This window comes from Ammospiza caudacuta, chromosome 8 (genome assembly GCF_027887145.1).
Source record: "Ammospiza caudacuta isolate bAmmCau1 chromosome 8, bAmmCau1.pri, whole genome shotgun sequence".
Lineage (NCBI taxonomy): Eukaryota > Metazoa > Chordata > Aves > Passeriformes > Passerellidae > Ammospiza > Ammospiza caudacuta.
The window spans coordinates 8,562,797-8,578,314 of record NC_080600.1 but is presented as its reverse complement, the minus strand read 5'-3'; the positions used below and the strand labels follow the sequence as shown (position 1 = coordinate 8,578,314).

At 40.1% G+C, this 15,518-nt stretch overlaps 1 protein-coding gene across 4 annotated transcripts in view; it reads right to left on the bottom strand.

The window, feature by feature from the left end:
* LRRFIP1 (LRR binding FLII interacting protein 1) overlaps window positions 1–15,518 on the bottom strand; it is a 108,544-nt gene that overhangs the window by 16,246 nt on the left and 76,780 nt on the right. For 2 of the 4 annotated variants that reach the window (XM_058810018.1, XM_058810019.1), the window contains 8 exons: window positions 8,927–8,959; window positions 8,048–8,173; window positions 7,517–7,588; window positions 4,215–4,385; window positions 3,241–3,333; window positions 2,675–2,767; window positions 1,477–1,569; window positions 867–1,008 (listed from right to left, as the gene is read on the bottom strand). In XM_058810018.1, the coding sequence (XP_058666001.1) occupies window positions 867–1,008; window positions 1,477–1,569; window positions 2,675–2,767; window positions 3,241–3,333; window positions 4,215–4,385; window positions 7,517–7,588; window positions 8,048–8,173; window positions 8,927–8,959 (823 nt within the window). The remainder of the gene's footprint in view (window positions 1–866; window positions 1,009–1,476; window positions 1,570–2,674; window positions 2,768–3,240; window positions 3,334–4,214; window positions 4,386–7,516; window positions 7,589–8,047; window positions 8,174–8,926; window positions 8,960–15,518) is intronic. The other 2 variants (XM_058810020.1, XM_058810021.1) reach the window with 2 other exon arrangements.

Here is a 15,518-nt window from a genome sequence, read left to right as displayed (position 1 = left end):
TACATTTAAAAATACACCCTTACCTTGGTTTTTGGTGTTCCACATTGTTTCCACACAGAAACTGAGTGAGGAAAAAGCAGCCAAAAGCTCAAAGCAAGAGAACCTGCACTTGCAACAACTGGCTGCCTGCAGCTATTTATTAGTATGTTCATTTAGAACAAAAAAAAAAATCCAACAAAGCAAAAATATTACTTTATTTCCTTACACTAGTACAATAGTTCTCTAATAAATTCAACACATAAAATCATAAAGAGGTTTTGCCAACCAGATTTCTCTTTCCTAACGCTGTCAAATTCAAAGGATGTAATTGAAGTGTCAATGTAACAAGTAAAAACACAGAAGTGTTAATTTTAAGTGTTCAATAGCACAGGAACAAAGAATTTATCCTTTGGTGTGCTTTGGCAGAGCCCAGCACTGTTGTTCAAGCAGACACAGTTCTCAGGGATATCAATGAACCAACATACAAGCTCTTGATAGAAAACTAAAATGCCTTTTTTTCCTGAATATTTAATATTATCATGTGCTGAAAAACACTGACCAGCAGTAGGATTACCCTGGGACAATTTTCCAATTCAGAGTGTAAATGGCAACGTGAATGACTGCTACTTATCTGTAATGTCCTATTTGCATTCCCATCCTGTGTCACCTTGCAGGGGAGGTGCAGTCTGCTGCTGGAGGAGGCTGCAGGACACACTGGGAGTGCTAATCAACACGAAGGAAGCAGGGAAATGCACAGGGAGTGACTGGACAAGGAGCATGCTGCGTGCTGTTAATTGTCCCACTAACAACAATTGCCCCGTCCAAGCAGAGGTGGATGAATGAAGGACAGACAGGCAGGAGGGGCTGAGAGGACACACAGCACTTACCTAGCATGCCCTCCCCTCCTGTCTTTAATGCCTGAGTGGTGCCTGGGGCACTTCGGGGAGAATCCAAGTGTCCTTCGTTATCCAGAATGTCTGATGTGTCCCCGTTGGTGGCTACATCAGAGTCTGGGATTATTCCATGTTTCTGTGGGAAGCAAAAGCAAAGCTTTAGAGCCTGCTGCTCAGCAAGGGAAGGACTGTCAAGTGCTCTTGTCCAAGATACTCTGAATAAACAATTGCTTCAATCATTCCATTAAACGTGGCTGGGAGTCAGGAAGGAGAACAGATATTGCAGCTCTCAGTTCAGCCATTCTGACAGAAAGCATGTGATCCCAGCTGGATTTTTTTTTTAAATTTTTAACATAAATCTGCATAAGATGTTTCTCAGAAAAGTGTCTCCTACAAAAACAACTTTGATACTCCAGTCTACACTAAGAACTCACAATCAATAGCAGGGGAAAAGACTTCATACAGAAAATCCCTGAAATGGCAATTTATAGGCAACATGAAAATTGAGTTACTGCTACTGAGCTAGATCTAATATTTCTGCCCAAATGTACAGGGGAAAAAGGTCAGCAGGTGAATATAAATATATTTTATTCCTCTTGCATACCTTCAGTTGCTCCTTCAGCACAAGCACTTCGTCTCTAAGGTCATCCCGCTCACTCCTTATGGAATCAAAGAAATCTTTCTGCCTCTCTAGTGCCTGAGTTCCCAACACAGACAGAGCAGATGTGAAGAAAGGAGGAAGGGAGACAAGTAAAGGCCATGAAAAGCAAATGTAGACAAGAATGAGCAGATTTAAGATATTCAGGGGATGGAAGGGACACAGATGAAAAAGGTCGAGTTTACAGATTATAGGACTGAGTTTGCATACAGAGAGAGAAACCTCAAATCCAAGAAAGCTTCCTCAGTAACCAAGAATTCCTGCCAAAGACATTCAGAGCCCAATTCTTCACTGGGGATCCTTCAAATGAGGGTCCAGTTTTTATTCTTATCTGCTAGACAAACTGATCCAAACCCACATTGCTTCAGCATGCACACTGAAGACTCCATGTCATTCCCATGTGGACATGGAAATAGGCCGACTGGATTTCAAGAGTTTTTTTATTTTACATTTGAATTAATTTGAAAGCTGCCATTAAGCCATCCTTAGTCTGGGATGCACCATGTGCAAATGCATATTTTGCTACTGAACTTCCCCCTCCCAGTATTTCTATCTAAGTACAAATAGACCAATTAAAAAAAAATTAGGCAATTTTCAGTTTCAAGCTGCTACAAATTATTGGACATCACAAACACGGGCAAGCTGCCAGATTTCTTTCTCCTGCTTTCTTCAGGAAGCCTTTCAGTGTTCAGCTGGAAAAGAAAACCAGAGTGGCTTTCCATGTGGCCTTGATATGAGGTGGTGGGAAGGGATGAGAAGCAAGGGAGACTTTCATCCCAACCTCCTATAAATAGCTCCATTACCTATTTATCCCACTCTAGTTTCTGCTCAGTCTGCAGATTGAATCTGAACGAGAGAAAACTCAGTGCTGATGGAATTGCATTATAAATAGCACTTCCTTTCCCCATATGGCAAATGCAAATGGTGCAGCACAGCAAATCAATTGCCCTTGGTTTGAAAGCAGAGCAGCTGCTAGGTTTTCCTTGGATTTTAAGGTACTACTGGCCAAAGACAACACTTGCTATTTGCTACTACACTGGCAACACCATAGGACAGCCACAGCAAGCAAAGGCACTACAGAGGGTTTTTACAAAAGCAGGACCAGTGTCACTTGGAACACATTGCAGGAGTTGACAAGTCCTACCCCTATTTTTTTGTCTTTCCACTCTATTGTCTCCTGGAGATCAGAAATTTCCCTGACATAGCTCTGCTGTTTCTGTTGCAGCTGTTGGATTTCCTGAGGGGCAGGAGCAAAACAAGAAGACAGAAAGCAGGTAACAGGTTAACAAGGAAGGCCAAGATTGCAGTGATGCCAAAGAATGAAAAAAGTCAGGTGCTAAAGTAATTGAATAACTCCAATGCACAGTTCCTGAATCCCAACTGAACCTGTGCTCCTGAAGACTATCTTGTTATCCACAACATCACTTAAAACAAGTTACTGTTCTTGTATTTTCCAGTTCTGTTATTTTCCTCTGCATCTCCACAAACAGCTGTCCAAAATGCAATACTTAGGAAGAACAAGGTAATACTTAGGAAAGTACTATTTGCATTAGTCAGATTTGAACCTGTTTGGCCTGAAGCACTAATATTTCTTCTGATAAGAAATTTGAATAGGGAATAAAATTCTCCAAGCCTCACATTCTCCACTCTACTGCTGCTTGGGAATGTACCAATCAAAGAAGCCATTAAAAGAAAAAACCAGGTACTTACTGCAAGCATTTCTTCTCTCTGCTTCAAAGCCTCTTTGATTTCCATGAACTGAAACTGCAATATGCTATGAGCGTGCTTCTCCCTCTCAAATTCCTGTGAATAATGAAATATTCACAAGATTAATATTAATCAAAAATAGCATCCCATCAAAAAGAGGAAAATAAGCCCAAACACAAATAAAATGCTTACTGCAATGTAATTCATGAATATCCCTCTAATCACAATCCCACAAGAGTGCAATTTTTAACGAGTTTGTCCTTTTTCCAAGATGCTATTATTGCACCAAATATAGAAGTGGCAGACATCATTTAGCCCATTTCACAAGCTGAGCAGCAGGCTGAAGAGCTTTTACACTCCACTCCTTCAGACTGCACAGATGAATGGATGGCAATTTAACCCACTCTTCCCACATGGCCATGAACTGAAAGTTAGCTGGACTTTTAAATAAAAAGAGAAAAAACCACACAGTATGTTTCAGGAACTGTGTTTTGAAGTGGAGTGTAGTGAAATGCCCCAAGCTACAAGAAGGCAGTTCTGAAAACATAAGCCTCAGTTTTATTATTTAACACCAAATCACTGCCAGCTGCTGAATTAATGTAAAACTTAATTCCACATTTAACCACCACTGACCTGCACAACCCTCCCACAGGCTGCCTGGAGACAGCACCTTTGTGTGCAAAACTGCTCCAGAAATCCCTATGGACAAACCCCATGAATTTACTTTGGAGATGGAATATAAAAGGAGATGTGATAATATCAATATAGCCTTTACCAGCCAGAACCTTTCTCCCCTTCTTCAGAAATAGCTTAGGGAAAATTCTCATTTGTATGACCACAAATTGGTATTTCACTTAATACTAATTAAACCAGTAATGCAAAATATTGAATAATAATTTAGCTGCCTCCTCCCAAAGATCTCTACCCCCCTCCAAATCTCTCCCTCTTTTTTCCCCATGCCAGAGCTCTTTACATACTTTACTTTTCTCTTCATATTGCCTCCTGGATTCTGCCAGCTGCTCCTCTAACTCTAGGAGTGCATCCTTCAGGGTGTCCACTTGGTACATGAAATTGGTTTTCTCATTGTCCAGCTGAGCATTTGACACCATAGCCTTCTTGTATTTCTCCTCAACTTCAGCCAGAGAGTCCTGCAGGGAAAAAGCAGCTCGGTCAGAGCCAGAAATAAAGGAGGACACTTTGCCAACCAAGACCTTCAGTGAGGAAATAAAGCACCAAAATTTGCTCAGGAAAGCAGCACAAATCCTGTGCTGGAGGCTCCCAGCTGTCCCAAGGTGAGGAAAACCTGCCCAGTCCCCATCAGGGTTGTGGTGCCAAGCAAGCAGCCTTACCTCAGCACGGATCCAGCGCTTCCTGAGCTCTGCTGCTGCAGCTCCTGCCTTCCTGCTCTCCCTCCTTCTCCCTCCTCCCCCTGCCCCTGCACATTGGCAGCTCTAAGCTGCTGCTCAAGATGGCAAGTTGGCTTTTTGTTTTTTTTTATTTTTAAAGGTGAACTGGCCTTGATTAAAATCACTTTGGATGATTTGAGCCTGAAATTCAGGCAGCTTCACGGCCACTTCACAGTAATTTCAGAGATCCTTGCAATGTGGGAATCCTCAATACTGACTCAGGATTCACTGTGACAGAGAAAGGTGCAGCTTTTGTGGCCTGATGTGTGATTTCCCATATCACATCCCTTCTCTACAAATTTACTCTCTAAGATACAATTCCCTGTATCCAGAAAACCCCTTCTGCCAGCTTGACCTGAATATAAGATACTGAGACATTTATAACAACAAATAAAGATTAGCATAATTTTTCATTTATGCAAACTTTGCCCTACTTGATTTTAATAAAGAAATAAGAGTTATAGAAACAAAGAGTCATGTAAACAAAGGAGTGTAAATGTGCAAACAAGGAGAACACACGTGTCAACATTTTAGTTTACAGATCAAACAATTTCTCATGGAACCTGTGTAATTTTAATTATTTCAACTGAAGTTGGGGTGAATTTCATATACTTCCTTTTCCAGCTGATAATAGAACTAAGGATGACAGTGGCAAAATCTAAATGAGTTTAACTGACATTTCTATTAACAAATGAGATAATTTCTCTTTTAGGATATGAATTTGTCCAGTTCCAAATGTTTGACTGTGTTTTGGGGCACTTTCCAGCTCCAGATGAGAAATGGCAAGCACAGGAAAGGCACCAGGATTTGGAAAGCCCAGAAAGGAGCTGGAAAGGAAGTATATGCAAGGAAGAAGTTAAGGAAGTTCTGCTCCACTCCTTCAGCATGCAATGTTTTTGGTGTCTTAGCATCAAACAGTGCAGCTTAGGTCCAAATCACCCCAAAAGGCAGTCTGAGGGACATGGATTGAATATTTTTATGCAGTGTGATTATTTTGCTTTATCTGCTACTCAGTGACCACAAAGAAAACCAAAATTTTACCAAAAAAGGGATTAACTACTGCTGCTTTCATAAAACTCAATTAAAATGGCAACACCTTCATCTGTCAGCACTGAGCTGATGACACAATCAGCAATTAATGCTGGCAAATGTTGAATTTATCTATTTGCCTTTTCCAAAAAGCCACAGCTTGTGTCACTGCTCACTTAGGAGGTGGGTAGAACATGGATGTACAAGTTGGTTGTTGTATTTATGTTGTATTTATAAACAAAATAAAATTTTGTTTATACAAAATGTATTTACGGCTTCATGGAAGCAGTAAGAGCTTCACCATTCCTTCTTCATGTTAAATGAAGTGGCTTTGATAAATGAAGTTTTGTTGCAAGAATTGTTTAAGGGGAAACCAAAATGACACCTCACATGGCCTTATAAAAATAAAAACAGACAAGGTTCTAAACTCATATTTGTTTTTAGTACTGTAGGAGATGGGTTCTAGTTCATCTCCCAATACTGGATTAGGAAACTATATAAAAAAACCCCAAATAATTTTAATTTGCTATATATATTTTATATAGTATATTTGCTACATACATTTTATTTATATATATTTTATTTATATATATTTTTCTTTATATATTTTATGTATATATATTTCATAATTTGATATATATATTATATAGTATATTTGCTATATACAATTTATTTATTTCTATATATTTATTTCTATATTTATTTCTATATATTTATTTCTATATATTTTATAATTTGCTATATATATTTTATATTTTATATAGTTTCCTGGATTAGGAAACTATATTAGAAAAACACCAAATAATTTTAATTTGCTATATATATTTTATATAGTATATTTGATATATACATTTTATTTATATATATATTCATTTATACATATATATTTTATTTATATATATTTTATTTTTATATTTTTATTTATACATTTTATAATTTGCTATATATATTATGTAGTATATTTGATATATATTTATTTATTTCTATATATTTATTTATATATTTTTATGTCTATATATTTATTTTTATATATTTTATAATTTGCTATATATATTTTATGTAGTATATTTGCTATATACATTTTATGTTTTTTTAATATATATTTATTTATTTTTATATATTTTATTTATATATATTATTAATAGGTATTTTATAATTTGCTATACATATATTATATAGTATATTTGCTATATACATTTTATTTATATATATATATTTATTTTTATATATTCTATTTATATATATTATTTATAGATATTTTATAATTTGCTATATATATTTTATATTTTGTATAGTTTCCTGGATTAGGAAACTATATTAGAAAAACACCAAATAATTTTAATTTGCTACATATATTTTATATAGTATATTTGCTATATACATTTTATTTTTACATATATATTTACTTTTATATATTTTATTTATAGATATTTTTATATATATTTTATAATTTGCTATATATATTTTATATAGTATATTTGCTATATACATTTTATTTTTACATATATATTTACTTTTATATATTTTATTTATAGATATTATTTATATATATATTTTATAATTTGCTATATATATTTTATATTTTATATCATTTCCTGGATTAGGAAACTATATTCAAAAACCCCAAATAATTTTAATTTGCTAGAAAAACAATGCAAACCAGCAAAGAACACGTGCAGTGGCAACCAGGAGCCTTTCAGGGAGCACTTGGAAGCATTTCCCACCACAACCCCCCAGTCAGAACAATCTGCCACAGTTATTGGGACACTCTGCACCCAGTTAGGTTCCCAGGAGAACAGCATGCAGGGGCAGCTCTGGGTTAATGCCCACACAGCACTCGGTACCTTCAGCTCTTTCAGCCCCTGCATGTATTTGCCTTCTACATCCTGAATCTGGTCCTTTAGCTCATAGATGTCCTGAGGGAGGTGACAAAGGTCAGTGACAGCACTAAGGGCAGGGTGCAGCTGGCAGGGACCAGCAGGGCTCAAGGTGCTGCTCCCAACACCTCTCCCACACTCCTCAAGGGCTCTGAGCCTAAGCTGAGGCCTTGCCACACCACCAGATTTCGTGGTCAGGGGTTTGGGCTAATTCTGATTCTCTTGGCTGGAAAAAACAGAATCTGCAGCGTTAAGGATGAGGCACAGAGCCAGGTACAAAGGCTCCAGCAGTCCCAGCCCTCCTCTGTCCCTTTCAGTGCTGATCACCCTCTGTGCCAGGCCCTCTCCTCTGTGTTATCCCCACCCTCCTCCCATTCCCTGCTCCAGGCCGAGAGGGCCCATCTGAGACACATCTCCAGCACAGCTTCTCCTTCCAGCAGCCCACTCACTGCCCCTGAAGGACATTCCCTGGTTTATTCTGGGATGAGCACTCCTCACCTTGATTTCCCTGATGGAAGCCTCTGTGTCAGCTGAGATGGACGTGTCCCCACTGCCTCTCCGTGAAGAAGTGCCTCCCAGAGAGGCCAAGGTAGCTGCTGACAAACTTGAGACAGTTCGTGCTCCCTACAATCACACACACATAAACTGCTCAGAACTCACTTTTCCACATAAATTATGGGTTTGTAGCTTTCCCCTTTTCTTTTTTTATACCAATCCTTGCACTTCTAAATGATGCGCTTCTGATTAAAATAAAACTTTCCAAGAAGTAAAAAAAATCAAAATCAAGATTTAACAAGGGAAAATAATGAGAAAAAGTGGATCAGAAGTATTTAAATAAGACTGCAATAGGAGTTTGCATAATTTAGCTTCTAACTGTTAATTCTTAATTGGAGAAAGTCTTTAGGGGCTTGTATCAGCCTGCCAGACATTTTCAAAACTTGCAATAATACATTCTGTGGAAGCTGCGGAAGCTCCTCTCTTTTATGGATATTTATTTACTCTGCAGCAGTGGCCACATGAACTGTTTGACTGTACTCAGGGTTAATGCAGCAGCCTCCTCTTTTATGATGATGATTTATTTATTTTTACATAAATAACTTAGGTCTCATAATTAAGATCTAATAAACACACACAGTGTTTGTGTGGCTTAGCCTAAAGCAGTTTCAGCCAACTGCTGTTGAAGGTCAGCTACTTAACATTGAGTAAGCAGGGGCTGAAAAGTTCATAATCAAAAACGCAGCAGAAGGCTCCAGAAATTCCAATTTTTGCCTCACCATGGATTTTATTGGAGATTTCTGTGCACTCGTGGCAAGCTGTACCCATGGAAAAGAATGAACAAAGCACTATTGTCAGAATAATTGATAAGATCCTTCTTACCTTCTCAAAGTCTTTTTCTGGCCTTTCCTCAATCTGTAAAAGAGAGGTTGAGAAGGAATTATTAATAGAATCAATAAGAGTAAGAGAAAGCAGTAATATACAGAAATGCCACCACATCTTCCCCATCCCAAAAAGCAAGGTACCAAGTTAGACTTGAAATCTAAAGCTTCAAACCTGTGGTTAATATTCCCCTCTCAAGACAAACAGGGACTGCAAAGACCCTAGACTACAAAACTGACCCTCAAATCAAAAATCAGGGATCAATCCAAAGTCTAAATAAATGGCTCTTTTAGGGTTTCAGTATTTCACTGCAATTTGCTGATTTACAAGAGAGATCCTGTACCAAAACTAGTCTAGAAGAACCCAAACAGTGAGAAAGCAGCATTTAGGAGGACAGAAAATTACCATGGATGCAGACAGCTGAAGGGTTTAAAAGTTACAGAACATCTCCATCTAAAATGGAACTAAGTGTAAAAAGGATTAAATGAAATTAAAAACTCAGCAGAACTCAACAAAACCTGAATTCTTCTTGGGACATTCAGCACAGTCAAGTTGGTTTCCCAAAAGACTCCTAGAAAAATTAATGTCTTATCCAGAGCAAGAAGAGCCTAATTGGTAAAGGGAATAGTGTTTTTGAAACTACTGGAAAAACAATCAGGACAGAGCTGATTAAGGGGAAGGCAGGGCATAATTGAGGTTAAGTTGATAATTTCCATTGAAAACGCACTCAAAACCGACATCTCTTCCTAATCAGTCCACATTTGGCACAGTTGTTTGGAGATTTTTTTCTTTTCTTTTATAGAACAATATGGGGATAATCTCACTCATTATTCTTCAATTTACCTATGTTACCCTATTAAAAAAAAAAAAAACTCAGAGCTGTGAGGTACCTGTTAAAAATCAGCTTTTTACACTGACATCTCACAGCTAAAATTCCCTGTGAATTAGCATTAAGAAAACTTAAGGCTTAGGCTTCAAAGTAAAATAAGCCAGACTTAAAGGACTAGATTTAAATTTGCCAAGACACTGAACACATAAAATCTTTAGGAAATACCCCTCAGATTTCTGAATTTGGAGGCAATAAGAGAGGGTCATTAATGAAGGCAGACAATTTAGCTCAGACACAATGAACAAGATGGACTGAATTGTGCAAACAGCATTTTATTTTCATGCCAGACAGCTCCAAGTGCTGGATTTGGCAGCCTTCTAGCTTGGCCAAACACTGTGGTGTTGTTGTTTATCAGGACAGCTGTGGCAGTGTCAATAAAGGCAGGTGACAAAAGATTTGTGTGTCCACACACATGTACCTCTGGAAATCTGTGTACAGCCTTTGCAAAATCTGTCCTACAGGGCACAACTCAAAATATTTATGCTCCTTCAGCCATCTGCACAATGGCCTCTATTTTCTGGAACAAAGTGCAATCTCAGTTTTTAGCAAAATAAAGAAGGGAGCAAATATTGATATTGTTTTAATGATGCAGCATATGAGGAAAATAGAATAAAATGGAATAAAATGGAATAAAATGGAATAAAATGGAATAAAATGGAATAAAATGGAATAAAATAAAATAAAATAAAATAAAATAAAATAAAATAAAATAAAATAAAATAAAATAAAATAAAATAAAATAAAATAAAATAAAATAAAATATATTTGACTCATCACATGAGTCAAACAGAAGCTTGCATTTACAAAGGGGAATGTTGAAGACAACGTGGTGAGAGACATGACTGCAGTGAGTCTTTCTACTCAGAGCATTCCTAGCCACACCTGTGAAGCCTGCTACACCTTTATTGCAAAACTGTCTTAAATAATGACTCTGATGGAGCATAATCTCTAATAATGGAAGCTATTAAGTAGCATCTAATATCGAGCTGGTTAAGGAAACAAGCAAGATTTCATCTTCATCCACTCAGTGCCATGAATGTCATACTCAGAGTAGTTTCTCCTCAAAACCAGCAACTATCCCTAACAATTCATTTAAATATTAACACTTAAAAACTCAATCAATTTCAAGAAAAGCCAGTTCTTCACACCAAAATAACATCCTTACATTACACAGCTGCCTCCTGCTACACTAGTTTTCTAAGCAAAAAGCCAGGCTGAAAGAAGCAGCATTTAATTTCATGGTTACAGGGCAGTGATACACCAAAATCTGTCTTGTAGAAAGAGAGAAACCTACTTTAGATGAATATTTTATACAGCTTTCATCGTGCTCATGTTTAGATTAATGTATTCACAGTACCTTTTAAAAAGATAAATTTTTCCTAAAGGAATCAGCCACCAGAGGGACCTCCAGGTTTCCCGCTTTTCCCCAGTCCCTCCCAAGCCCTCTGGCAGTTGATTCAGCAATAAATGAAACAGAGAAAGGTCAGGAGAGAAATGTTTATGTTTATTTGAAGTTGTACAGAATTCTTGCCCCAAACACTTGATTCTTTATTAGCATTCAATCAAGAACACTGCAATTGTTAAATGGGCTGAGAAGAACTTCTCCACCTTCACATGCACTCAGCACAGCCCTTCATAAAAATATCCTGGTTTGGGGACTTTTCCACACACAAACATAAAGGACTGACAGAATACTTGCCAGAAAAGGAGATTTAAAGAGGGATTCACCTAATGGTACCTTTAATTTACACAACACTACCATTTCAATTTGCACATGGGTCTGTCTCTAATCATAGATTATCTCCCTCTCCACCAACAACTGGGGCAATTTGTACTTCAGTGCATAAAAAAGCAGGAAAAGGAAGTAATTTTCCAAGGAACTCCAGCATGCATATCTTTGTTTTGGCTGCTCTCTGCAAAGTAGGTGCAGTGGGATCAGAGTTCAGCCTCCTCTGACAGCAATTTCAGAATAAATCCAGAGGCACATTACAAAAATGTCAGCAATATCAGAGCTCACCACAGCTGGAAACACAACACGAGCAAGATCACCCCATAAGCCTTTATATGGCCAAAGTGCCAGTTTTCCATGGATTAAAAGGGTTAAAACCCTTTTAGGGTGAAACTCTTTGCCACCAGTGGAATATCCAAAATGAGTTCCTGCAGCACTGCCACAGAGCATCCAACCAAACACCTACTGCAAGTACAGGGATCTTAAATTCAGTGAAAGACCAGGACTGAGGCACAGTTTCCAGCTTCCAGGCTCCTGAACAATCAGGGAAGGGAAGCCTGGAATTCCTCTGTCTGTGCCATGTTCTCTGCTCAGGTATCAGAACAGTTTCAGTGTTCAGAACTGTGGCTGTCCCTGCTCCAGCTCACATCTTGCACTTAGCTCAACTTCCTCACAAAAGCAAAGGGGATTTTTGGTGACAAATCAAATTAAGATCATTTCCTGCCCTTAAAGTAGCACAGCACAGCTTGCAATGGAAATATGGCCCACAGCAGAGAAAAATTGTTAGGCTAGAGCTTAACACAGCATGGTATCTACAAAACCTGGAATTAAGAAGAAGGAAAGAGGCACTGCAGTCAGTGCAACCCCTCCAAAAACTCCCATCTTACCAGTCTGATCAGCTGGAACAGAGCTCCTGCTCTGTTCTCTGAGAGCCACCTGAACTCCAGCAATTAGCAGCAGTCAGCAGGGGAAAACCACTGCTGAGATCTGTCAGGTCTGAGGAGGGCTTGTGAGAAGGATCCTCTCTCAGGAATGAGTGCTATGCCAAACGTCACTGCCTAAACAAACTTATCAGTGCCAGAAATGCAAGTTAGCACTGCAGCAAATCCTCACTCCAGAGGGGCCCAAAGCACATGCAGACTGTCAGAGGCAGGGCTAGGATACAACCTCCCCTATCCAGAGGGTCCCAAAGCACATCCAGACTGAGAGGGAAGGCTAGGATACAACTACCCTATCCCAAAGCACATCCAGACTGTCACAGGCAGGGCTAGGATACAACCTGCCCTATCCAAAGGATTCCCAAAGCACATGTAGACTGTCAGAGGGAAGGTTAGGACACAACCTGCCCTATCCCAAAGTACAGCCAGACTGTCACAGGCAAGGCTAGGACACAACCTAACCTAATCAGAGGGTCCCAAAGCACATCCACACTGTCAGAGGGAAGGTTAGGATACAACCTGCCCTATCCCAAAGCACATCCAGACTGTCAGAGACAGGGCTAGGATACAACCTGCCCTATCCAAAGGATCCCAAAGCACATGCAGGCTGTCAGAGGCAGGGCTAGGATACAACCTGCCCTATCCAAAGGGTCCCAAAGCACACCCAGACTCTCAATGCAGGGCTAGGATACAACCTGCCCTATCCCAAAGCACATCCAGACTCAATGCAGGGCTAGGATACAACCTACCCTATCCCAAAGCACATGCAGGCTGTCAGAGGCAGGGCTAGGATATAATCTACCCTATCCAAAGAGAAGGCAAAGCTTCCTAAGTGTCTCCACCACAATTAAGTCCGTCAGTGCCTTCATCTTCTTTCTCCAAGTGTCTGCCAGTGAGCAGAGGTGTTCACAGCTGGGCACTGGGTTTGCCCTGGAGGCAGGGACACCCTGGGGACTGAGAGGGCAGCAGGGATCTGGCAGTGCTGGTGGATGGCCAGCTGGATCTGAGCCAGCAGTGCCTGGAGCCAGGAGGGACATCCCTGTCCTGGGGGATCACCCCAGCAGCGCCAGCCAGGCCCGGGAGGGGACTGTCCTGTCAGCTCTGGGCTGGGGCAGCTTTAGATAAGATTTAAAGCTGTCAGGGAGCCCCCAAAGGAGGGACAGAAGATGGGGATGGGGCTGGAGGGGCCACACAAGGAGCAGCTGAGGGCAGCTGGATTGTTCAGCTGGAGCAGAGGAGACTGAGGGCAGAGCTCAGCATGGCTGGCACCTTCCATCCCTGGGGCAGCTCCAATCTCTGCTCCCTGTGATTCCTCTGGATGCAGGGCATGGCTGGAGCTGTGTCAGGGGATGTTTAGGCTGGATTTTAGGAAAAGGTTCTTTCCCCAGAGGGTGCTGGACACTGCCCAGGTTCCCGAAGGAATGGGCACAGCCCCAGTGGATAACACTCCCAGGGATGCACAGGGTGGGATTGTTGGGGGGTCTGTGCAGGGCTTGTATTGATGATCCCTGTGGGTCCCTTCCAGCTCAGGATATTCCACAGCTGTGTGTGCTCGGGCTGAACTCTCACTGCTTGTGCTGCTGCCTGAGCCTCCACAAGCCAGGATGAACCATCATCATCATCATCATCATCATCATCATCACCACCATCATCATCTTAGCACAGCCCTCTCCTCTTGTTTCACCTGCCTTGCCCTAGAGAGCCTTCACACAAATACTACTGAGCCTGTTCCAGATTTAGAAATAATTGCTTTTCACTAGTAGCTTCTTGATTTAGAAAAGAAAAATAACAAAACTCCTGCAATTCATATCAAAAGCCCAGCTCTGCCAAAACATGCTGAGAGCTCAGGCCCATCTGTACAGAAATGTCTGATGTTTGCTCTCAGTAGTGTTAAGATTTGTAGTTTCTGTGAGGATGGTTTAATATTAAACAACATATTTGCATATCTGCAGTAACTGCAAGGACAGCAGATAATTACCAGTGGGATAACATGAAAAATGTTAAGGGAAACTAAACAAACAGCAAACTTCTTTCAGATATAGTGAATTCCTAAAATAACTACAAAGCCAAATATTCACACATTGTGTTGAAGCATCTTCCTGCCTTTGACTGTATCACCAACATGGTAACACAAATGAGAACAGAGCTAGCAAAGCTGTGCACAGCAGGAAAACCACTGCAGGAAAACTACTGCTGCTTTTTGCTCACCGCTCACTGAACAGTGATAGGAGGGGGAAACAAAACTCTGAGTAAAAAATTTCAGAGCTGCAGGGACAAGCTGTTGTATGCTTTAATTTAGAAAGTTCCATGGAATCATTCTACTCTCTCAAGTACCTGACTGAAAACTCCACAAGAACACTTTGAATCTTGTCAGTAAAAGTGATCCCTCCCCCTGAGTTACAGGAAAAGCAATGTCTGTTTAATGCAGGAAAAAATATTATAATCACAAAGTGCTGCTGGATTGACCCTGTGTAGCAATGAGAACTTTTAGGATCAGCTGGACTCACTATGGCATTAACTCTGCTCTTCTTCAAGGTGACAGAGATAAGGGAAGCTCTTCACAGCAGGCAATAAACCACTAATTAAACCAAAGAAAGGTGATTTAAGGAGTGCCTGCTGTCTCCCTGCTGAGCAGATTCAGCTTGGTGCTGACTCGGCACAGCATCTCCAGCCACTTGCATACCACGGGGCCAAAGTGTAAGCAGGGGATTTAAAGCCCAAACCCTCCCCTGCATCCTGTGATTCCTGCGAGGAGCTTGCAGGAGTGACTCAGCTGGCACACAGAAAACACCAAGTGCACTGTGTGGGTACCCAGTTCTTATTGCCCTGACAGAGCTGTCACGGAATCCCTGTTTATTCTGGTTAGTTTTTGCTTTGGGGGTAATTGAAATTCAGTTTGCAAAGCCATTTAAGATGTATTACTAATGTAAGTTATATTCTGCAAGGACTCATAGCTCAGGGACTCAGGTTCAGGGACTAATTAAAACACTGATTTATTTATAGCTCACCAGCTGCCATACAGTATCCAATGAAAAT